We start from the raw sequence: 24,502 nt of genomic DNA, 5'->3' as shown, positions 1-24,502 counted from the left end.
CCCAGAACTGCACGCATGCAGCCAGCTCGGGGTGGGGCTGTAGCCTGGCGTGCCACAGGCAGCAACCGGATTGCGCTGCGTCTGGTGGCAGACCACTGCACAGGTGCACTCGGGTGAACGGCCAAGGGGGATCCTATAGGAGCAAAGTCGGGGGGTGGGACCGCTCAGTGCAGCCTGGGGCACACGTCCTGTTCTGATGGACACACTTCAGACGGGCTGCGGACACACTGGAAAGGGCTCAAAGAGCTACGAGAATGATTCCAGGGCTGGAAAATCTGCCTGAGAGCGAGCGAGACTAAAAGCAGCTCAGTCTAGGGGATAGATGAGTGTAATTAACCACTGGACAAGGCTGATACAGAGGGAGACATTCTGGGCTAAATGCACCGGCACTAACCCATCCGTGAAAGCAGGTTGCCAGCTGCTCCGCGCCAACAGGGCTGAACCAGCCGGAGCACTCTGGGGAAATCGACGGCGCTCGCAATTCAAAGACAAATCAAATGAAAAGTGGGCCTTCTTCACAGCCCTGGCCCCTCCCCCATGCAGAACAGCAAACAGAGTTTAAAAGCCCTAACCCCAACTTCCGAAATTTGCAACAGTCTCTAGATTTTACTCCTTCCTGTGGCCCCCCCCGGCATTTCTGGGAGGCAGGTGGCCAGACCCCCCCCGGGTCTATTTCACTGCCTGACCGGTGAAGTTGTCCACCAGGTGCTTCTGAGGCCACTTGCCAAGCCCTTGGGAGGTCAGGTGAGCGAAGAGCTGGTCCTTGGCGCTCTGGTAAGACTCCGCCTGGGTCTAAAGAGGGAGAAAGAGAAACACTCTGAATTGGCCAGGGCACGGCGGGGTTAACGAACTAGAGCAATAAGGTTTAAGTCTGGCAGTGAGACGTGGGTCAGAATCAGCCCCATGTTACGGAGCCGGAGCTGGGGGAGGGGGGCGGGACACACAGAACGAGGACTGAGGCATAAACTGGGGAAGCGATCTGACTAAAGTCACATGCAGAGTTAGTGGCAGATGGGAACAGAACCCAGGAGTCCTGACCCCAAGTCCCCATCCCCCTCCTCCTCTTCTAACCACTAGACCTCTCCCCTCCCACAGCTGGGAGCAGAACCCAGGAGTCCTGACTCCTAGCATTCTTCCTGACATACTCACATACCCCACCCTCCTGTGTCTTCCCTTCCGCACTTGGCAGCCCCTCCCCCCTTGTATAACATGCCCCCTTCCCCACCCCTACCCCCCGCAGCGCCCAACCTTGGCTTGGTGGTACGTGGGCAGCGCCAGCAGGGCGTTCTTGTTCATCTGCTGCGCCACCTCCCTGAAGTATCGCAGCATGGCGGCTTTGCAGATCTGGCTGGGGAAGACCTGGTCCTCCACGATGGGGTTTCTGGAGGGGCGGGGGAAGGAGACGCTCAGATGGAGGGGGCAAGGGCAGCTCCAGATGCTGATCAACAGCCGTGGGTGCTAGTGACCCGGCTTTCTGCACAGACTGGGGACAGACACACCTCTGTCCCAGTGCCCCACCCCCATCCGCAGCCACCAAGGGAGGGGCCAGTTACCACCGGGGCCTGGGCAGTTCTCTGCCATTAGGAACGGAGACGCTCGCTCACGTCACACACGGGCCACCGGGCTGGGGCGCCTCTGGGCGAACACCCAGCTGCGGCCGCACCGGAGGGTGAACCAGGCTCCAGTGCCCATTTCCGCAGCCCCCCAGCTCCAGGGGGATACAGGTTTGGATTGGGGAGGGGGCTTAGATGGGGGGCACTGCAGGAGGCAGAGACATCATCTGGGGGGAGCCCAAGCTCTGTGTTCATGGGGGATGTAACAGAGGAGCCTGGCTTTGGAGAGCAGCCCCCGGGGTACACCCCTCACCCCCGTCCATTGGGGATCACCCCCCAGCATCCCCACCCTGCTGGCACTAGAGGACCAGTCAGGGGACTCGGGGGACCCAGAGATTAATTCCCCCACACACACACACCGTGATCCCCGCCCCCCCACTCACTTCAGCACGGCCAGCCCAGTGGCACCGTCCACCTGCTCTGGGGCTGCGTCCCCGCGGCACCAGTTGAGGCTCAGCCTGCAGCACTCGGCGCTGGAGCTGAGGGGGCCGACGCGGGGTCCCAGGAAGAAGCAGACCTGGTGCTGGGCGTAGGGGGCTGGCAGGCCGGCCTCGGGGCCCAGCTGCAGCCGCTCGTTGATGACCCAGTTCAGGGCGGGCTGGTTGGGGCCAGGGTCCGCTGGGCAGCGGGAGGAGAGAGGCCGAGGCAGCTGCAAGGCCATTGCTGCGTGGCCCCTTCCAAGGCATTGAGCCCCCGCCCCGCTCCCTGCAGCACAGCGCCCCCTAGTGTGCCCCTGCCCCGCTCCCTGCAGCACAGCGCCCCCTAGTGTGCCCCTGCCCCGCTCCCTGCAGCACAGCGCCCCCTAGTGTGCCCCTGCCCCGCTCCCTGCAGCACAGCGCCCCCTAGTGTGCCCCTGCCCCGCTCCCTGCAGCACAGCGCCCCCTTGTGCCATGCTGGTGTCAGCGCTGTGTGGGGACAGCGCCCCCTAGTGTGCCCCTATCCCGCTCCCTGCAGCACAGCGCCCCCTAGTGTGCCCCTATCCCGCTCCCTGCAGCACAGCGCCGCCTTGTGCCATGCTGGCGTCAGCACTGTGTGGGGACAGCGCCCCCTAGTGTGCCCCTATCCCGCTCCCTGCAGCACAGCGCCCCCTAGTGTGCCCCTGCCCCGCTCCCTGCAGCACAGCGCCCCCTTGTGCCATGCTGGTGTCAGCGCTGTGCAGGGACAGCGCCCCCTACTGAGCCCCTGCCCCTGTCCCGCTCCCAGCGGCACAGCGCCCCCCCGAGCCCCTGCCCTGCTCCCTGCGACACAGCACCGCCTTGTAACACACGGAGATCAGCGCTATGCAGGGAGAGCACCCCCTAATGAGCCCCTGCCCCGCTGCGTGGGGAACAGCGCCCCCTTGAGCCACGCTGGGGTCAGTGCTGTGCGGGGAGAGCGCCCCCTACTGAACCCCCACCCCACTCCACAGATCCTCCCCCGACCACCCCCTCCCCCACTCCCTCAGCACCGTGCCCTCATCGAGACCCCTCCATGCTCTACTCCCTGCTGCACAGTGCCCCCTACTGAACCCCCCTGCACCATCCTGCTCCCCACTAGCCCCCCCCCCCCACACTCCCTGCAGCCTGGCACTGCTACTGACCCCCCGCCCCATTACGCCTCCCCATAAGCCCCCTGCAGCACAGCGGCCCCCACTCAGCCCCCCCTGCCCACGGTGGCCTCAGTTCTCACCTAGGATGATGCTGGAGAGGTATAGCGGCTCCATGAAGTGGCTGAGGAGCGCCCCCTGCAGGCCCAGCACGCTCCAGCGGCTCAGCTTGTCACTGCCCGAGGCGCAGCAGACCCAGGCAGCCAGCAGGCTCGGGGGGCAGCTGGAGACGGGCGTCAGCGCGCCCTTGGCATGGACGTAGAGGCCGACTGAGGGCTTCCTCCCCGGGAACGGGATGCTGCAGTGAGCGGGGCGGGGGGACGGGCACGGCGGGTCACAGGGGGGCAGGGGACAGGGGCACTGGGCTGGGGGCAGCTCGGGGTTTATCAGCCACTAGAAAGAGGGCTGATTTCTAGGGAGAAAAGACAAACAGTCCCCAGCCCCACAGCAGCACCCCCCAGCATCAACACACGCCTCTGCCCCTCAGCAGATCCCCACCATCCTGAGCACCACACCCCCAGCACCTCTCTGCCACCCCACTACCCCACATCTCAGCCCCTCAGCTCCACCCCACTGCCCTGCCACACCCTAGTTCTGCTCCCCAGCTCTGTCGTGCCCCTCTGCCCCACGGCAGCACCCTGCCTCCTAGTTCTGTCCCACTCCTCTGCCTCCGTCACCGCACTGTTGATCCCCAGCTCTAACCCCCCCCCAGCCCACCCTCCCACAGCACCACCCCACACCCATGTCCCACGGCACTGCCCTGGCACTCCCCAACACCGCCCCACACCCTCGACCCTTCTCCCCCCCCCAGCCCCCACACTCACGGGAAGTTCTCGGAGGCCCCTGTGGGTGTGCGGCTCAGATACAGGTGCACAAAGACCTTCGGCTTGAGGGCCAGCAGCCCCCCCTCCACCGAGGGCTGGAAGATGCATTTCTCCCGGTCCGCCGGCTCCTTCAGGTTGCACCACAGCAGCAGCTGTTTGTACAGGTACCTGCTGGGCGGGGTGTGTGGGGGGGGAGCAGAGATCCCCCGTCACGGCCGGGACTGGCCCCACAAGAGCTCGGACCCCTGCCTCCACCCCCACAGGATCAGACTGATCTCCCCAACCTTCACGTCCTGCCTATGGGAGGGACAGAGTCCCCTATGACAACTGCTAGGCTCTGTCCTCGATAAGGAGGATCGGGGCCCCTCCCCATCTCTAACCCAGCCAGCCAGCCTCCCATGGCAGCTTAGCGACCGGAGCACATCTCACCTCTGCAGCGCCCGGCGAGCCACCACCAGGCCGTGCGTGTCATGGAGCCGCCAGCCCCTGAAATCCAGCCAGCCACCGTAGCAGGTATCGCCAGTGCCCAGCGCCACCAGCTCAAAGCTCTCCCTGCAACCCTGCTGCGTGTCCATCACCTCTGCAGGGCAGGGAAGGGTTAAACCACAGTGCTGGGGCACCAGGAGGTCAAAGACTGAGGTGGGAGGGAGGAGGCAGCAGGGCTAGGGGTAACCTGCCCTCATCACTGCCCCAGCCTCAAACTACTGTGACTCCTCCAGTTTAGTGATCAGAGCCGGGGGGCTGGGAGCCAGGACTCCTGGGTTCCATCCCCAGCTCAGGGAGAGGAGTGGGCTCTAATGGTTAAAGAGGGGAGGGGGCTGGGAGCCAGGACTCCTGGGTTCTATTCCTGGTTCTGGGACTTCTGCATCACTTAGAATTTGGAAGGCGGCAGTGGGTAGGTTTCCTAGTTTATATTCCTGGCTCCGACCCTTAAATGACACTCCCCTCTGAAAACTGGGGATAGAACCCAGGAGTCCTGGCTCCAAGCACCAGGGAACGCACCAACCCATTTATGATCAGCCACCCATTTGTTCTTTCATCTGCGGAGGGTTCTCCCCAGTCCATACACCCCAACCTCCCACCCCACAGGGCTGGGTGCATCTCCCCTGCTGGGGAGAGCGCCACCTCTGTCCAACACACACCGCAGTGCCTGGGTCAGCCCCCTGCAGGCCATCAGCTGCCCGGCTGCATCTGCTCAACAGGTTCCTTCAAGGTGCCAGGGGAAGGGTGAGCTTCTCCTGCAGCCATCCAGCCTTGTGGGGAAGTGGGGGGGCAGGCAGGGCCTGGCCAGCCAGATGCTCCTCACCTCGCTCCAGGATGAAGGCTGCCACGCTGCTCTTACAGCTCCAGTACTGTGGGTCCCCTGCCAGGAGCCGATCGAAGGTGTCGCTGGTGAGGGCCGCACAACGATGCACGTGGGAGAACACGTTTTCTGCAGCAGGGGGACGGGGAGTGTGAAGAGAGCAGATCTGGTCCCTGGGCATTGAGGGACTCGGCCCAGACGCTGCAGTGATGGGCGTCAGTGTAACCCCCTTATGCCAGGTGGGGGTCAGACCGGGCACACGGGGGAGGGGGGGCAGTGTGACGGAATCAGACTGGGCACCCGGGGGCAGCAGCAGAGGGATTGGGCACACCAGGGGGAGCAGTGTAACGGGATCAGACCAGGCATGCAGGGAGCTGGGGCACGCTGTGGGGAGCAGTGCGACGGGGTCAGATCAGGCACACGGTTGGGGGAGTGGCACAATGGAGATCCGGGAGGGGGGAAATCAGAACTGGCCACAGAAGCATGTGGCATGACAGGCCAGAGGAGAAGGCCTGGGAGAGGGCAGGGTTCAGAGCGACGCAATGGGGTTGGACAGGGCACGTGGCATGGGAAGCAGCGTGATGGGGCCAGACAGGGATGCCCAGGCCTGGGCACGGCTGGGGGAGATGAGTTAGGAGGACCCCCAGGACTGGGCCAGGTGGGGCCAGACAGGGCTGCCCGGGGGCACCTGGCTCTTGCCTGTGACTGGAGGTCTCAGGAAATAGGCCTCTGGCCGCTGCTCTGAGGCTATAGGACGAGAGAGAAAGTGCCGCCAATCGCAAGGGGCAGGGGGAGCGGTCGCTTTAGGGAGCACCAGAGCATCCCCTGCACAAGGCAGAACCCCTGGATTCTATTCCCCAGTTCTGGGAGGGGAGTGGTGTCGAGTGGTTAGAGCGGGGGGCTGGAAACCAGGATTCCTGGGTTCTATTCCCCAGTTCTGGGAGGGGAGTGGGGTCGAATGGTTAGAGCAGGGGGCTGGGAACCAGGATTCCTGGGTTCTATTCCCCAGTTCTGGGAGGGGAGTGGGGTCGAGTGGTTAGAGCAGGGGGCTGGGAACCAGGATTCCTGGGTTCTATTCCCCAGTTCTGGGAGGGGGGTGGTGTCAAGTGGTTAGAGCGGGGGGCTGGGAACCAGGATTCCTGGGTTCTATTCCCCGGTTCTCAGAGGGGAGTGGGGTCTACTGGTTAGAGCAGGGGGCTGGGAACCAGGATGCCTGGGTTCTATTCCCCGGTTCTCGGAGGGGTGTGGGGGGTCTAGTGCTTAGAGCGGGGTCAGGAGGAGGGCTGGGAACCAGGATTCCTGGGTTCTATTCCCCAGTTCTGGGAGGGGAGTGGGGTCGACTGGTTAGAGCCGGGGGCTGGAAACCAGGATTCCTGGGTTCTATTCCCCGGTCCTCAGAGGGGAGTGGGGTCTAGTGCTTAGAGCGGGGTCGGGGGAGGGCTGGGAACCAGGATGCCTGGGTTCTACTCCCAGCTTAGCCACCAACTCCCGAGAGATTAAAGATCTTTGCTGCTGAGCATTATCAGCACAGGCTGGGGAGTCTGGGGTCCCCACCTGGCTTTATGGGACCAGCTGCCCAGTGCAGCTCTGCTCGGAGTCACTGTCACACTCACCTGGGTTCACCGTCTCCATATGGAGCAGCTGGCTCGGGGCGCACCGGCTGAGCGGCACCCTGGGGTTTCTGGCGCACGTCCTCAGGAACGGCCACTCCCAGGGCGGAATGGGCCCAGACAAGGGCTCTCCAGGGGGACTGACACCAGGGATGGATATTGGCACACGGTTGGAAATGCAGGCATGAGTCTCTCCAGCTAAACCCACTGCGGCCCAGCCTCACTGCCCACCCCATACAAAGCCATCCAGCCACCCCCTGTACCCCACCTCCTGGCCCCCCACGCTAGGCCATGCCATCCAGCCAGCCACACCCCCATCCTCACCCTCCACTATGCCACACCATCCATCCATCCCCACACTACACCATGATGTCCAGCTTTCCCTCCAACCTGCAGCCACACACCCGCCCCACGCACCCACCATGGCTCCCCCCGCTTACTAACAGGGTCCACATCTCAGTCTCGTCTGGTTAAACTGTACTGGGAGCTCCCTGCCATGTGCCAGCCTGTCCCCAAACCACCAGGGGGGATGGCAGAGGCCCCCAGCTCCCAGAGTCATGAGACCCCAGCAGGATCTCGCCTTGCACCCAAAAGCAAAATACCGTTCTTGTGGTTAGCAAGAAAAGCTCAAAAAAATGTAACCCGAGCGTAACTGAGGTGACAATGCTGCCTGAGCCCATGGCTGCAAGGGGGGAGGTACTTGGGATGTGACCGACGCTGCCTGAGTCTGCAGAGAGCCTGGGCCCATGGCTACAAGGTGGGAACTGCTCGGGATGTGACCAGCGCTACCTGAGTCTGCCGAGAGCCTGAGCCCATCACGGAGTGTGGGGGAACTGCCTCAGCTTCACTGGGTGTTGACTCCCAGCTCTACTGCTCCAGGGGGCCTGGCCAAGCCCACCCCTCTGAGAGCTGTGTGTGACAGGAGGGGGAGAGTGCCTGTCCACACCCCAGCAGACATTCCCCAGCTGCTGGGGGTAGTATGGCCCCCTGCAAGGGCTGTCAGCCCAGCCGCCCCAGAGAAGAGAGGGTCTGCTGCCACTCCCGGGGATAGGGCCCCATACCAATGCCCCTGCCTCTCGGGGAGGGGAGCCTCACCCCCTGTCACTTCAGGTGGGGCAGAGACACAGCAAGGGGATCAGAGCCCAATGCCATGATGCACCTAGGACTCCGGACTGGCTTAATCCAGCCCTGATATTTGCTCAACCCAACTCATGCCCACCAGCTGCCCCCTGCACAGCCGCACCCCCTGGCCAGGAGGCGCAACCTGGAGAGCCGGGCTCGGGCCAGGGATCCTTCCCCTCCGAGGCCAGGCACTCCCACGGGGACAAGGGCTGGAGCCAGAGCGAAGTCACCAGCCGGGGGTTTCCGTGACCCTCTGGTGGAGCCCCTTCCATGCCAGCTGAAAGGAGCAAGAAGAGCCCAGCCATGGGTCAGACAGCAGAACAGGGAGTGGGGGAGTTAGGAGGAGACCAGGGGCTGAGATTAGATCTGGGGGAGATTAGGAGGTTAGAGCCAGGCAGGGGAAGCAGAGTTAGCGCCACAGGGAGGGGATTAGAGGAGGGGGCAGGATTAGAGATGGGTCCTGGGGAGCGGGGGGTTGGAGGAGAAGGTGGGATTAGTGCCAGAAACAGATTAGGGAAGGAGGTGGGATTAGAGGAGGGGGGAGGTTTATTGCCAGGGTAAAGGGAACAGGCAGGTTTAGCGGGGAAGGAATCAGAGGAGGCAGAATTAGCGCCAGAGGCAAATTAGGGTAGGAGCTGAGATTACAACTGGGGAGGGATTATTTATTCGGATGGTCCAGCCAGCCTGTGGAGAGGGCAACGCATTCGCCCGCCCAGCTCTCGGGAACCTTTCTGGTTCCTTTCATCTCTGAAGGCTAGAGGAGGAAAGCGGGTGGGCAGGGGGTCTAGAGGACAGAGGTGCTAGGGTAGATGTTTGGGGGCGAGAGGGGGGTCCTGGATCAGTGGTTTTCAACCTATGGTACGCGGCTCCCTGGGGATCTGCAGAGTACGTCTGAGATTTCCAAAGCAGTCCGCACCTCCCTTTGAAATGTTTTGGGGGTCCGCAAATGAAAAAGGTTGAAAACCCCTGGGCTACAGGAAAGGATGTTAGAAGATCAGGGTAGGTGTTGGGGGATATAGAGGGAGAGGGGGTCAAGGCAGGTGTTGGGGGGGGTCTAAAAATGGAGGAAGTGGGGGGTCATGGTATTTGGGAGGGTCTAGAGGGAGTGCTGGGGGGTCAGTGTAGGTGTTAGGAGGGGTTAGAGGCAGGGCTGGGGGCTAGACGAGGGGGTGAGTGGTATTGGGGGGCTAGAGGAGGGGATGGAGACTAGAGGAAGGATGATGGGGGCTAGAAGAGGGGAGATTGGGAGGTATTTGGAGGAAGGGAGCTAGAAGACGGGGTGGGAGGTATTTGCGGGGTGGGGATAGAAGAGGGGGAGGAATTTCAGGGGAAGGGGCTAAAAGAGGGGGAGGAACTGGGGGGAGAGGACTTAGAAGACAAGGATGATGGGAGGTATTTGGGCAGAGGGGGGTGGGAACTATTGGGGACAAGGGGCAAGAAGAGGGGGAGGATGGAAGATATTTGGGGGGGTGGGGGCTAGAAGAGGAGGCGTGGGAGGTATTTGGGGCAGGGGGTAGAAGAGGGGGAGGTATTTGGGGAACGAGGGGGAGGATGGGAGGTATTTGGGGTGGGGGCTAGAAGAGATGGGGGAAGGCATTTGGGGGCGGGGGTAGAAGAGGGGGGAGGATGGGAGGTATTTGGGGGCAGGAGGCAGAAGAGAGGCAGGATGGGAGGTATTTGGGGGCAGGAAGTAGAAGAGGGGGGAGGTATTTGGGGAGCAAAAGAGGGGGGAGGATGAGAGACATTTGGGAGCGGGGGGTAGAAGAGGGGGAGGATGGGAGGTATTTGGGGCAGGGGCTAGAAGAAGGGCAGGATGGGAGGTATTTGGGGCAGAGGGTAGAAGAGGGGCAGGAGGTAGAAGAGGGGGGAGGATGGCATTTGGAGGCAGGGGTAGAAGAGGGGGAGGATGGGAGGATTTGGGGGCAGGAGGTAGAAGAGGGGCAGGATGGGAGGTATTTGGGGCGGGGGGTAGAAGAGGGGGGGGATGGGAGGTATTTGGGGCAGGGAGCTAGAAGAAGGGGGAGGTATTTAGGGAGCAGGGGGTAGAAGAGGGGGAGGATGGGAGGTATTTGGGGGCAAGTGGTAGAAGAGGGGGGAGGTATTTGGGGAGCAAAAGAGGGGAGAGGATGAGAGATATTTGGGAGAGGGGGAGGATGGGAGGTATTTGGGGCAGAGGCTAGAAGAGATGGGGAAGGCATTTGGGGGCAGGGGTAGAAGAGGGGGGAGGATGGGAGGTATTTGGGGGCGGGAGGTAGAAGGGGGCAGGAGGTAGAAAAGGGGAGAGGATGGAAGGTATTAGGGGAGGATGGGAGGCATTTGGGGGCGGGGGTAGAAGAAAGGCAGGATGGGAGGTATTTGGGGCAGAGGGTAGAAGAGAAGGGGGAAGGCATTTGGGGGCGGGGGGAGGATGGGAGGTATTTGGGGCGGGGGGTAGAAGAGGGGGAGGATGGAAGGTATTTGGGGGCAGGAGGTAGAAGGGGGCAGGAGGTAGAAGAGGGAGAGGATGGAAGGTATTAGGGGCGGGGTAGAAGTGGGGCAGGATGGGAGGGATTAGGGGCGGGGGGCTAGAAGAGGAGGGGGTGGAAAGCATTGGGGGGGCTGGGGTGTATTTGAGGGGGGCCCCCACCAATTTTACCCTCTCGCGCTCCAGGCCGCTCCACGTGCTGCTCAAGAGGCGCCTCGGGGCCCCCTGACGCCCAAGCCCGCCCTGGGAAGCTCCGCCCATCCCGACACAGCCAATAGGACGAGGAGACAGAGCCCTGACCAATTAGAACGCAAGAAGAAAGCTCCCTCTCCCCGCCCCCCCCCGTGTTTGGATGGGTGGGGGCTGCACGCAATGAGCCAGACACCCCTCACCGGAGGGGGGGTGTGGGGGGAGTGTGCTGCAGTGACCAGACCCCCCCTGGGGTGGGGGGGCTTCAGTGACCAGACACCCCCCACACACACACCAGGGCTGCAGCAGGGAGGGGGGGTGCAGAGACACAGGATCTGGTGGTACTTTGTGCAGCCACTGCTGTGATGAGTTGGTGAGTCTCAGCCTTGAGGGCCAGGCTTCTTGCTGTCACCCACCTCCCAGCTTCCCAGCTTGTCTAGGGGGCGCCCTCCCTTTACTGCCTCCGCCGGAGGAATTTGTTTCCCTTATAACCACTTTGTGTCCCGGAGGCGTGGGTGCCGTGTAGCCGGTGGCCGTGATTCTGTAGCAGGAGCCATGCTAACAAAATAATCCCTCGCACCAGACTCAGTCGATCCTTCCTGAGGACTTTATTCTGGTGACGGGGACCCTGATTTCCAGCCTTCCCCGAGGGAACCTTCCCAAAGGGGCTCTCTGGTGCTGAGCCACAAGACCCTCGCACTCCCCACCAGCGGGGGCAGGGGTCCCGTGTGTTCTTTTGGTTTGGAGGGAAGTAGAAGATGCGTCTCTGGTTTTTGCAGGGCCGATAGAGGGAGAAATCCCTGGTTCTCTCCTCCAGGCACCCAGCAGAGAAATTGCGGAAGAGAGAGACCTTGAGCTGCACCAGGACCTGGCGGGCCTGCAGCACACCGAGAGAGAAGAAGGGTGGTGAGGCCTAGAACCGAGGAGCAGAAATAAAAGCTTTGCCATGCATCAACTTGCGGAACTCCCTGCTGCAGGAGGGCCAGATCCTCTCATAGCTTGTGTAGAAGGCCTGGGAGTGGAGCAGGAGCTCAGCTCAGCAAAAACATATGGCCCTACCTAGCCCCACATCCCCATTCTCTGTGACCCCAAACCCCTGCTTGGCCTCAGCACCCACAATCCCCCATTGCTCCTGCACAACTCCTGTGTCCCATTCTCTGTTACCCAGAATCCCCTGGGGCTCTGCCCAACCCCAGCACCCCAGTCTCTGTTTTCCAGAATTCCCTGTAGCCCCTGCCCACACCAGTGCCCCATTGTTTATTACCCAGAATCCCCAGTGTCCCCTACTCTGCCCCACAGCTGTCGCCTGCAGGCCCCTGGGGAACACGAGAAAGCCCATGGGTCACGCACTGCAGCTCATGCTCCTTTCCCATGATGGGAACCAAAGCCTCCTGAAGGGAGTGGAGCTGCAGAAGTAGGATGGGATAAATCAGAGAGCAGGACACTGGGGTGGTGACAGGGATAGCTCAGTGGTTTGAGCATTGGCCTGCTAAACCCAGGGTTGTGAGTTCAATCCTTGAGGGGGCCACTTGGGGATCTGGGGCAAAAATCAGTACTTGGTCCTGCTAGTGAAGGCAGGGGGCTGGACTCGATGACCTTTCAAGGTCCCTTCCAGTTCTAGGAGATGGGATATCTCCATTAATTTATTTATTTAAACCATCAGCAGCCAAGGGCAAACCCAGCCAGAAAAGGCCAGGGATCCCAAGGGGGGATGAGCCAAGCCCCTCACACCAGGGATGGGGCCCCAGGGAGCCTGTGGGGCAGGAGCACAAGGGGGTACCTGGTAGCTGTGATTGCAGGACAGGAGGATCCCGGCTTTCTGGAACGCTCTGTGCGAAAGGGAAATGAATTGGGGTCAGCCGGAGTGGGGGGAGGTAAAATCACCCCATGATGCCAGCACTGCAGTGCCACCAGCCTCCTCCATGAGCCCCTACCCCACCCCATAGAGCACTAACCAGAGAGAGGGAGCCCCACCTTCAGCAATAGGCAGAACCACCCCCTGACAGAGTCCCTATTCACCCCATAATCATCCCCCTGAGAGAAAGTGCTGACCTGCAGATCACCCCATTATAGATCTCCTGATCAAGAGACCCCAGTACTGTACATCGATCCCCAAAGGAGAACTGTACCCCGTTACAGATTGTCTCGGCCTCTCTCTATACATCCCCACCACTGAGAGCTCCCCTCACTAGAGATCCCCAACACCAAGATCCCCTCACTAGAGATCCCCTCACTATGGATCTCCAACACTGAGATCCCCTCACTAGAGACCCCCAACACTGAGAGATCCCCTCACTATGGATCTCCAACACTGAGATCCCCTCACTAGAGACCCCCAACACTGAGAGATCCCCTCACTATGGATCTCCAACACTGAGATCTCCTTACTAGAGATCTCCTCACTACAGAGCTCTCAGATGAAGATCCCCTAATAATAGATCCCCACCCTATAGACCCATGCATGAGAGATCTACTTGTGATAGATCCCCGCACAGAGTCCCACCTGTCCTATGAGGTGTCCCAATCCCTTGGCCCATAACCAAGGGAGTCCAAACCCCTCTCCAAGCCCCTGCCCCAATGAGAACTTTGCTGTCCCCAAGGAGTGTGGGGTGGGGTTTGGAAGTGCCCCCCCCCCAGGAGGTCTATTCTCTCTTGCTCACCCACCTGGCTGCCAGGCTCACTCTGTGCCCAGTGCCCAGCTCACCCGTTGATGTACATGGTGCGCAGGGCGAGGGCTGCCCCGAAGCACTTGCTGGGGAGCTCAAGGCTTCCACGCACCCAGTGCAGGTCCTGTTCTTCTGCCACACTTCCCTCCTGGGGTGGGAGTGGGGTAAATGCCCCTGAGGCAGTCACATCCCCCCCCCCCCGCCTCCAGGCTACATGCTGGGAATCAAGGGTGGGAGGCAGGGGGATCTGCCAGCCGTGAGGTTCCCTGGAGCCTGGTGGCATTCACAAGGAGAACCGCGATGGCCTGACACCCCAACCCCGTACGAGCTCCCACCCGTGCCTACCACCCGTGCCTACTGCCTCTTGAGCATTCCTCCCTACAGCCTCCCCAATACCTCCCCCTGGCCGTCTCCCCTCCCCTGCAGCTTCCTATCCCCCCCCCCAGCTCCCGCCCTGTGGCATCCCCCCTCTCTACGCTTTCTCCCTGCAGCTTGCCCCATTCCCTCCCTGAGTCCCAGCTCTACCCCCCGACACATCCGTCAGTGCCCCCCACCCCGCCCCCGCCATCAGCAATCAAGCCGGGGAATCACCCCCTTCTCCCCCGCGAGGGCTCCAGGAGGAGGCAGAACCCCCTGCCCCCTGCAACACCAGCCTCCCAGCCATGTACCCTGGGGTGGGGTTGGATAAGGGTGGATTTATTCTTTCCATTCCTCAGATCTAGCCCTCAGCCCCGGCCTGCCCATACGTCATCCAGGGTCTGGAGCAGTTGGCTGCTTACCCAGGGCTACCGAGGAGACTCCGGGAGAAGGGACTAGATTCTCCACGGCTTTGCATCCATTCACACTGGTACCCATCTCACACATAGGAGAAACTGAGGCACCAGGGAGGGAGATATGGCCTGCGCCAGGTTAGATTGGGAGTCTGTGGGAGAGCCAGGAATAGAACCCAGGAGTCCTGGCTCCATGGACAGCATGGGACTCTTCCATTTGGGGAGGCTAGGCAAGCCCGGACTGCGGCCCTGCCCCAAGGCCCGCTCCCGCTCAGCCTCCTCCTGCCGAAGCCCCACCCACACTCCACCCTCAGACCCTCTCAGCACACTCCTGTGAGGCCCCCCGCCCACCTCTTCCCACCTCTCACGTCTCTTCCCCCAAGGCCTCCGCCACTTGCACCTCTTTGCCCTCTCCCCAGAGACCCCCCACTTGCCTGCCTGCCGTTTGCGCCTCCACCCCTTCCCCTGAGGCCCCCATGTGGGCGGATGGGAACTTGGGAAAGGGCGGAGTGAGGATGGGGCCTTGGGGGAAGAGGTCGAGCGGGCGCAGGGCCTCTGGGCGGAGCACGGGCCAGATGCCTCCCCTGGCCTCTTATCCCCGCCGCCCATGCCTGGCTCCCAGCCTCCCCTGCTCTACTAGACCCAGTGTCGTTGGAACAATTTTTATAGTGGGAGGTGCTGAGAGCCATTGAACAAAACTAAACTCTGTACAGGATGGAAACCACTTCAAGCCAGGGGGTGCTGCCACAGCCCCAGCACCACGACTGGACCCCACTCCCTCCCCAGAGCTAGAGGTGGGACCCAGAAATCCTGGCTCTCAACCCCCACTCTAACCACTAGACACCCACTGCCCTCCCAGAGCTGGGAATAGAACCCAGGAGTCCTGGCTGTGCCTCCCCAAACAGCCCAGTGTAGCCCTGCCCAGAAGGCCCCCTCCTGCTCGCCCTTCCCCCTTGGCCCCAGCCCAGGCAGGCTGGCAGCTCCTCCTCAGGGAAGTGTTCTGGGGCTAGGGCTAGGTGGCCACGGACAGCCTGTGGCCGGGACTTGAGGTGCCCAGGGCTGGGGGGTGCCTGGCACTGCCCACCATGTGCTTGGGAAGGGCTGGATGCCGCCTGCCCAGCACTTGGGAGCTGGAGGGGCCGTGCGCGGCCTGCCCACCCAGCATTTAGGGCCTGGGGGTCACAGGTGGACTGGGAGGGGGCATGTGCTGCCCGCTGAGCATGCTGGAGAGAGAGGCTAGTGACCACAGGTGGGCGCTCTGGGCTCCGGTGGGGGAAGGGGCCAGGAGGGGCAGGGCCGGCTGGGGAGGATAGGACGCTCCATAAAGCAAGCCAATGGGCCCACCTAACCTGGTATCCTCCCCATATCACATCAATGGGCTGATCTAACCTCACATCATAGTCATAGAATATCAGGGTTGGAAGAGATCTCAGGAGGTCATCTAGTCCAACCCCCTGTTCAAAGCAGGACCAATCCCCAGACAGATTTTTGCCCCCGATCCCTAAATGGCCCCCTCAAGGATTGAGCTCACAACCCTGGGTTTAGCAAGCCAATGCTCAAACCACTGAGCTATCTATCCCCCCCCAAAATATCACATCACTGCATTGGCTGGGAATTGAACCCAGGTCAACTGCTTGAAGGGCAGTTATGCTCACCACTATACCACCAATGCATCTGAGTGTAGTCACCCTCACACCAGCTTAATGGGCCCATCTAACCTGTATCCCCCACCCCCATCAGATCAATGGACCCATCTAACCTGGTATCCCACCCCTGATCCCCACATCAGATCAATGGGCTCATGTAACCTCGTATCCCCCCACATCAGATCACAGAATCATAGAAAATCAGGGTTGGAAGGGACCTCAGGACGTCATCTAGTCCAACCCCCTGCTCAAAGCAGGACCAATTCCCAACTAAATCATCCCAGCCAGGGCTTTGTCAAGCCTGACCTTAAAAACCTCTAAGGAAGGAGACTCCACCACCTCCCTAGGTAACCCATTCCAGTGCTTCACCACCCTCCTAGTGAAAAAGGGCGGGGGGGCGGCGCAGGGCACGGCGCAGTGCTCGGCGGGGGGGGCTCGGGGGCGGCGCTTTTTTTTGCTGCTTGGGGCAGCAAAAAAGTTAGAGCCGGCCCTGGGTGAGGGAGGGGTAAGGCTCAGCTCAGACCCCCCACTTTAGCCTGCCCACTGGGAACAGGCTGGTGACGCCCCTGCATTGGGGTAAAATTGGAGTAAGTTTTGTAGTTGAGGTCCACAATTCTGAGTGTACCCTGCTGGGAGCCTGCCTGGGCAGAGCCGGGGCACCGACTGGGTGTGTGGTCCCCTGGGAGAGGCGCTGGTGCCCGAGATGGGGCAGGGGGCTTTGGCAGAGAAAAAACAAGGGGACAGAAATTGCGGGTTCTTGGCTGCTAGCCAATAATATTTCTCCTGGTGCTTTGGAGCAGGAACTGCTAATGTCCTTTTTCCTCTCAAAGAGCTAATCCCACCCAAGGTACCCAGCACTGAGGGGCGCGGCCCTGGAAGGAGGTGCTGTGAGGCCTCTCTCAGGGTGGGCCATGGAGAGGAGACAAATGAGACACCCCCCACCCCGCTTCTTTGCTCTCTCTCTCCCTGGTGGGGGTGTGGCCCTTGCTCACTGCTGATGATTAGTATTAGAGTTGCCAACTCTCTGATCGCACAAAACCAAACACCCCTAGCCTAGGGTTACCATACATCTGGATTTTCCCGGACATGTCCGGCTTTTTGGTCCTCAAATCCCCGTCCAGGGGGAATTGCCAAAAAGCCGGACATGTCCAGGAAAATAGGGAGGGGTCTTGGGGCTTGGGTCCGGGCTGGAGCCGCTGGGGCCGGAGCCAGAGCCGCTGGGGCCGGCGCCGCTCGACCAGGGCCGGGGCCGGGCCTGAGCCGAGCTGGGCCGGAGCCATTGGGACCGGGCCTGGGGGTGCTCAGCCGCCGGCCGGAGCTGCTTGGCTGGGGCCGGGGCCGGTGCCCCGGGGCCCGAGCTGAGCTGGAATTGCTAGGGTCGGGGTGCTCGGTTGGGGTTGGAGGTGCTCGGCCGGGGGCGGCGCGCTTGGCCGGAACTAGGGCCCCAGGGCCTGAGCCGGGCCGGAGACGCCGGGGCCAGAGCCACTCGGCCGGGGGGACCGGACTGGGCCGCGCCTCCTCGCGCCTCCCCCCCCCAGCCCCAGCCCCAGCCCCAGCTTACCTGCTGCCTCCCTGTTTCAGGCTTCCCGTGAACATTTGATTCGCGGGAAGCAGGGGAGGGGGAGGAGCAGGGGGCGGACTGTTCAGGGGAGGGGGCGGAGTTGGGGCGGGGTCTTTGGGGAAGGGACGGAGTTGGGGTGGGGCTGGGGGCGGATTTGGGGCGGGGCCGGGGCCCTGTGGAGTGTCCTCCTTTTTTTTTATTAAAATATGGTAACCCTACCCTAGCCCCACCCATTGTCCGAGGCCATGCCCCTCCCGCCCTTCTCAGAGGCCCCACCCCCCACTCACTCCATCCGCACCCTGTGCTAGAGCAATGGTGCTGACCAAAGGCTCCCAGCAGAGCAGCGGAGTTTATGGCTGCACCTGGTTCATTAAGCAGACACATCCCCAGCAGCAAAGCCCCTGCGTCCCCCTCCACTACCTCACCAGCACCCAGAATGTCAGCTACACCCACCTTTCCTCCCCCCATCCCATTGCCCTGACCCCTCAGAGTCTCTGCCCCTCCCCCAGAGTCCTGTCTGCAGCCCCTGCCCAGCTCCTGCTCCCTGTTTGCACCCCGCCGCCTGCCTGACCCTCAGACACCCCCTCCTCCTTCTGCCAGCTGACGGGGAGTGCAAGGCACTTTGGAACCAACAAGGGTCAACATGCTGCTATTGGCCATGGAGGCAGGAAGAGGCCCCCAAGGCCACCCTCAGCTCCTCAGACACGTACAAAAGTGATGGGAGAGGCAGAGCCAGTGTCTGCCGGTGGGGAGCAGGGAGAGCCGGCACGGGGAAAACAAGCCCCCATTCGACCTCCTCACCCCCTGCCAGCTGGCTGCAACCCTGGCATCACAAGGGGAGATTGGCCACAGGCTTCAATGGGAGCTGGATTGTGCCTGGGGTTTTCAGCCAGAACAGTTTAAAGAAAAAACTGGGTCAGGAGGAGCCGCCCTGCTCCTGTTCACACCCCACCTGGAGAACCCTGCAGGGGCAGAAAAGGAGAAACAGCAGCAAATTCTATTCAACTCCCTTCCCACCCGGGCATCCTCCCCCCCCCCCCGCCCTTCAACCCCCATCATCCCTGCAGAGCTCCCCTTCCCCATCCCCTTCTGTGTAGAAATCCCCCTTCTCCCGTCCCACGTGGCTCCCCCATTGCAAACCTCTCTATGGGCCTCGTATAGGCTTCTCACCTCACAACCATTAGCATATTTAGCCACATCAAACCCCTGTGAGGCAGAGTTCTTACCCCATTGTACAGGAGGGGAACCAGGGCACAGCGAGACTAAGGTCACCCAGGACATCTGGGGCAAACCTCTGAGCTTGCCCACAGACTAGAGTCCCAGGTAACACCCAGCGAGAGGAGGAGATGTTGTCACCACCACCCTTGTGACTCCTAGCCCAGTGGGTGTGAACAGGAGCAGGGCTGCGCCTCCTGACTGCTCCATCCCCCCCTCTCTTGCCTTCTTAAAGTTGCTCCTCAAAGGGCTCCCTGCTACCCATGTGAATGATGCAGTGCGGGGAACCATTACTTTCTGTTTATGTATTGGCCAGTCATATAAATTCCCTTCAAACATCCCCTCTTTCCCCTTAGTTATTTAATATCAATATAGAATTCCCTCAGATCTCGGTGTTTTTCTCTCATATTATCAAATGCGTAGCGCGTGACTGATTTCTCTACCAATATCAATGATGGATATAAAATACTCCACAATTTTGCCCCACTTTCTCTCCAGTTATCTATTATTAATTTAATATGCCCTGAGATGTTTCTCTTTCTAATTATTAAAAACTAACACAAAACCTCAGTTTTAGCCCTTTTCACAAATTCTTGAATGTGAATATAAAATCTTTGCAAATATTGCCCCTTTTCTATCTATTGATTTATCAAATATTGATATGAAATACACAGTTTTTACCTCTTATCAACAACTGATAAAAAATCCCTCAGATTTTCCACTTTCCTCTCTAAATTGCAAACATGGGTCCAAAATTCCTCTGATTTCCACTCTTTTCTCTTCCATTTCTGAACATTGCTCTCATATCTCAGGTTTTCCTCTTTCTATGTAATTATCAAATGACAATTGAAAATCTTCTCAGGTTTAGGGGCTTTCCCGTGTTTTTAAATCCCAGCAACTTCTCTTTTTGTGGAGGGAACCTGTTGCCCTGAGTCATTCTCCATCCTGAAGGTTGCAGGGGGTTAAATCGCCCAATGAACATCTTTCCCCTCTCCTTTGAGAATCATTTGTTCCCCCTTTAATCTCCGTTAAAACATTTGCGGATGAGAGAGAGCAGCCACATCTTTAATACACATCAAAGCCAAAGGCCTTCACCTTTGGGGATCAGTGGTTCCCAGCTACTAACAGGAGAGTTGGCTGGACCCTTCTCTTTTCTCCAGATGGCCTGGGATGAGGAGTTCACACTGAGTGCAGCGTGGGTCCAGAAGTATCCCAACCCGCATGACAAATGGTCTTTATGAAGAGTTGCTTCCCACAATGCTATGATGTAGCCACCTGTGCGGTGGGTCCCCGGTGGCCATTATTTGCTAGTGACTGTGAATGGAAACTTCTTAAATGTTTTGGCCCCTCCATGCCTTCCAATCTGCTGTTAAAGCAACATCCCCCAGGGCTCCCTCTGCCTGTGTGAATGTCCAGCAGGGGTGGTGATAACTTTCTATCCACTTATCAAACACTGTGAGTAATATAAGGGCCCTACCATCAATCAGATGTAGGCCCCATCCCCTGACCCCTCAGGCCCCGTGCACCTGTCACCCTAAGACCTGCCCCTCCAGGGGTATTACTTCTGGGGTCAAGACGGACACATGACCGCAAGCAAAGGGTGTCATGTGACCCCTCTAAGAACTCCTCCCACCATCCTCTACCTATCAGGATGGGTTTTGCTCCACATAGGACCAACCCGAGAGGAGATTTGACCAATCAGGGGGTGTTCCGGGCAGGGTGATCCACCAGGAAGTGGGTCATGTGACCCCTCTAAGAACTCCTCCCACTGCCCTCTACCAATCAGGATGGGTTTCAGCTGCAGAAGACCTCCCCGAGAGTGGATTTGACCAACTGGGGGGAGTTCTGGGGCAGGGTGACCTACCCAGAAGAGAGTTGTGTGACCCCTCTAAGAGCTCCCTCTACCACCCTCTGCCAGTCAGAGTGCAGCACTGCCCCTGGAAGTTCCAGTGCTGCGTGGAAAAGGCCCTTCATTCCAAGAATGCATGTTTTAGAAATCGTGGAAATGCTGAGAGAAAACATGGACTCTTTCACAACTCCAGTGAGAACTTCGGACTTTGTTTTAGCTTAGAGACAGTGAGACCCCAGGTAAAAATCACATTGAGAAGAAAGCTACTAGAGCCTCCCCTGAGATAGTGCCTGGGGTGTGCTATAGACCGCCAGGATCCGATTTGGATATGGATAGAGACCTTTTTAATGTTTTTAGTGAAATAAACACTAATGGGAATTGTGTGATCATGGGAGACATTAACTTCCCAGATATAGACTGGAGGACAAGTGCTAGTAGTAATAATAGGGCTCAGATTTTCCTGGATGCGATAGCTGATGGATTCCTTCACCAAGTAGTTGCTGAACCAACAAGAGGGGATGCCATTTTAGATTTGGTTTTGAGGACCTCATAGAAGAAATGGTTGTAGGGGACAACCTTGGTTCGCGCAATCATGAGCTAATTCAGTTCAAACTAAATGGAAGGATAAACAAAAATAGATCTGTGACTAGGGTTTTTGATTTCAAAAGGGCTAACTTAAAAAAATTAAGGAAATTAGTTAGAGAAGTGGATTGGACTGGAGAACTTGTGGATCTAAAGGCAGAGGAGGCCTGGATTTACTTCAAGGCAAGGTTGCAGAAACTATCAGAAGCCTGCATCCCAAGAAAGGGGGGGGGGGAAATCATAGGCAGGAGTTGTAGACCAAGCTGGATGAGCAAGCATCTCAGAGAGGTGATTAAGAAAAAGCAGAAAGCCTACAAAGACTGGAAGATGGGAAGGATCAGCAAGGAAAGCTACCTTATTGAGGTCAGAACATGTAGGGATAAAGTGAGAAGGGCCAAAAGCCATTTAGAGAACCTTGCAAAGGGAATTAAAACCAACAGTAAAAGATTCTTTAGCCATATAAATAAGAAGATAACAAAGAAAGAAGAAGTGGGACCGCTAAACACTGAGGATGGAGTGGAGGTTAAGGATAATCTAGGCATGGCCCAATATCTAAACAAATACTTTGCCTCAGTCTTAATGAGGCTAATGAGGAGCTTAGGGATAATGGTAGGGTGACAAATGGGAATGAGGATATGGAGGTAGATATTACCACATCCGAGGTAGAAGCCGAACTCGAACAGTTTAATGGGACTAAATCGGGGGGCCCAGATAATCTTCATCCAAGAATATTAAAGGAACTGGCACATGGAATTGCAAGCCCATTAGCAAGAATTTTTAATGAATCTGTAAACTCAGGGGTTGTACCGTATGACTGGAGAATTGCTAACATAGTTCCTATTTTTAAGAAAGGAGAAAAAAAAAGTGATCTGGGTAACTACAGGCCTGTTAGTTTGACATTTGTAGTATGCAAGGTCTTGGAAAAAATTTTGAAGGAGAAAGTAGTTAAGGACATTGAGGTCAATGGTAATTGGGACAAAATACAACATGGTTTTACAAAAGGTAGATCATGCCAAACCAACCTGATCTCCTTCTTTGAAAAGTTAACAGATTTTTTAAACAAAGGAAACACAGTGGATCTAATTTACCTCGATTTCAGTAAGGCATTTTATACAGTTCCACATGGGGAATTATTAGCTAAATTGGAAAAGATGGAGATCAATATGAAAACTGAAAGGTGGATAAAGAACTGGTTAAAGGGGAGGCTATAACGGGTCATACTGAAAGGTGAACTGTCAGGCTGGAAGGAGGTTACTAGTGGAGTTCCTCAGGGATCGGTTTTGGTGCCAATGTTATTTAATCTTTTTATTACTGACCTTGGCACAAAAAGTGGGAATGTGCTAATAAAGTTTGTGGATGACACAAAGCTGGGAGGTATTGCCAATATAGAGAGGGACCGGGATATCCTACAGGAAGATCTGGATGACCTTGTAAACTGGAGTAATAGTAATAGGATGAAATGTAATAGTGAACAGTGCAAGGTCATGCATTTAGGGATTAATAACAAGAATTTTTGTTATAAATTGGGGATGCATCACTTGGAAATAACAGAGCAGGAGAAGGACCTCAGAGTGTTGGTTGATCACAGAATGACTATGAGCCGCCAATGTGATATGGCTGTGAAAAAAGCTAATACGGTTTTGGGATGCATCAGGTGAGGTATTTCCAGTAGTGATAAGGAGGTTTTATTCCCTTTATACGAGGCACTGGTGAGATCTCATCTGGAATATTGTGTGCTGTTCTGGTCTCCCATGTTTAAGAAGGATGAATTCAAACTGGACCAGGTACAGAGAAGGGCTACTAGGATGATCCGAGGAATGGAAAACCTCTGTCTTATGAAAAAAGAACAGGAGTACTTGTGGCACCTTAGAGACTAACAAATTTATTACAGCATAAGCTTTCGTGGGCTACCGTGATAAAGTTTTTTCTTCTGCTGCTACTGATAGCTCATCTCAATTGGCCTCTTACAATTGGTATGCGTACTTCCACCTTTTCATGTTCTCTGTATGTATAAATATCTTCTGTCTGTGTGTTTCACTCTATGCATCTGAAGAAGTGGGCTGTAGCCCACAAAAGCTTATGCTGAAATAAATGTGTTAGTCACAAGTACTCCTGTTCTTTTTGCGGATACAGACTAACACGGCTGCTACTTTGAAACCTGTCTTATGAAAGGAGACACAAAGAGCTTGGCTTGTTTAGCCTAACCAAAAGAAGGCTGAGGGGAGATATGATTGCTCTCTATAAATATACCAGAGGGATAAATACCAGGGAGGGAGAGGAATTATTTAAGCTTAGTACCAATGTGGACACAAAAACAAATGGATATAAACTGACCATCAGGAAGTTTAGACTTGAAATCAGACGAAGGTTTCTAACCATCAGAGGAGTGAAGTTCTGGAACAGCCTTCCAAGGGGAGCAGTGGAGGCAAAAGACATATCTGGCTTCAAGACTAAATTGATAAGTTTATGGAGGGGATGGTATGATGGGATAGCCTAATTCTGGCAATTAACTGATCTTTGACTATTAGCGGTAAATATGCCCAATGGTCTGTGAGGGGATGTTAGATGGGGTGGGATCTGAGTTACTACAGAGAATTCTTTCCTGGGTGCTGGCTGATGAGTCTTGCTCACATGCTCAGGGTTTAGCTGATCGCCATATTTGGGGTCAGGAAGGAATTTTCCTCCAGTGCAGATTGTCAGAGGCCCTGGGTTTTTTTCGCCTTCCTCTGCAGCATGGGGCACGGGTCACTTGCTGGAGGATTCTCTGCACCTTGAAGTCTTTAAACCACAAGTTGAGGACTTCAATAGCTCAAACATATGTCCCTGAGCTCCCCCACAGACCTGAGAGGGGGCTGCCCACGGCTGCAGTAGGACAGGGTGGACAAGTATCCCAGACAGTGCAGAGAGGAGCAGCCTCTGCTGCAGGGTCGATGAAACTGAGCCAGGGAGTAGCTGGGCCCAGGGAGCTGAAAGAGGAGATCAGGGCCTAGAACTGGTGCAGATCTTGCAGCCCAGGCTACGCCCTGAGTGTGAGGGGACCATCGCAGCTTGGGGCGGGTGTATCTGGCGGTTCAGAGCTAGGGTTGGAGGAATGGCTGGAGTTAGGGATCATGAGTCTGCTTGGGTTTGGAGTGCATGTTTGGAGCTGGGTCTTTGGGATGTACCGTACGTGGGGTACAGAACTGGGTATTTGGGGACCAACAGCTGGGTGCCTGCTATTTCTATCTGAGTTCTTGCCAAATCCTTCACCGTGCTAAAAGTACACTTCCCTGGAGTAGAATCGTTTAGCAAACCACCCAAAATCTCAGCAGTGCTAGTCAGGAATAGCTTCTGCAAACATGGCCAGTTTATTCCTTTAAACTGGTGGCACAGGTGTCAGTTAGGAACTAGACATAAGTTTAGGTCAATCTCTGTTAGCTACCTGAGATGGGGTTTCTAAGCAAAAATAGTTATTTATTTTCCTGCAGCTCTCTCAGCTTCAATGCTGATTATATTTCACACAC

General features: G+C 57.5%; 1 protein-coding gene and 1 non-coding gene across 5 annotated transcripts; both read right to left on the bottom strand.

The window, feature by feature from the left end:
- Positions 1–309: 309 nt before the first annotated feature.
- On the bottom strand, positions 310–10,794 carry ADAD2 (adenosine deaminase domain containing 2). 4 transcript variants are annotated; one of them, XM_024113479.3, is made up of 9 exons: positions 10,693–10,794; positions 6,939–7,075; positions 5,329–5,454; positions 4,452–4,602; positions 4,023–4,193; positions 3,282–3,496; positions 1,997–2,231; positions 1,249–1,381; positions 310–792 (listed from the first exon to the last, which is right to left on the bottom strand). In XM_024113479.3, the coding sequence occupies exons 2-9, from the start codon at positions 6,955–6,957 to the stop codon at positions 670–672; spliced, it is 1,173 nt and encodes a 390-aa protein (XP_023969247.2). In that variant the 5' UTR covers positions 6,958–7,075; positions 10,693–10,794; the 3' UTR covers positions 310–669. The 4 variants fall into 4 exon arrangements, with proteins under 4 accessions (XP_023969247.2, XP_005313337.3, XP_065427090.1 ...); XM_005313280.4 differs by having other exon boundaries at positions 4,023–4,190; XM_065571018.1 differs by having other exon boundaries at positions 4,023–4,190; positions 10,684–10,731.
- Positions 10,795–15,746: 4,952 nt separating this feature from the next.
- On the bottom strand, positions 15,747–15,818 carry TRNAE-UUC (transfer RNA glutamic acid (anticodon UUC)). The gene has a single exon. It is a non-coding gene; the product is annotated as a tRNA-Glu (tRNA).
- Positions 15,819–24,502: the final 8,684 nt, after the last annotated feature.

This window comes from Chrysemys picta, chromosome 17 (assembly GCF_011386835.1).
Source record: "Chrysemys picta bellii isolate R12L10 chromosome 17, ASM1138683v2, whole genome shotgun sequence".
Lineage (NCBI taxonomy): Eukaryota > Metazoa > Chordata > Testudines > Emydidae > Chrysemys > Chrysemys picta.
The sequence above is the reverse complement of the archived record's forward strand: the minus strand, read 5'-3'. Positions and strand labels throughout refer to the sequence as shown.

Excerpts from the sequence above, each read along its gene's own strand:
- ADAD2 (XM_024113479.3), bottom strand. Across the intron at positions 2,232-3,281 it reads CCTCTCCAGCATCATCCTAG|CGGACCCTGGCCCCAACCAG; the intron begins GTGAGAACTGAG and ends CCCGCTGCCCAG. Across the intron at positions 793-1,248 it reads CCACGTACCACCAAGCCAAG|ACCCAGGCGGAGTCTTACCA; the intron begins GTTGGGCGCTGC and ends CTCCCTCTTTAG.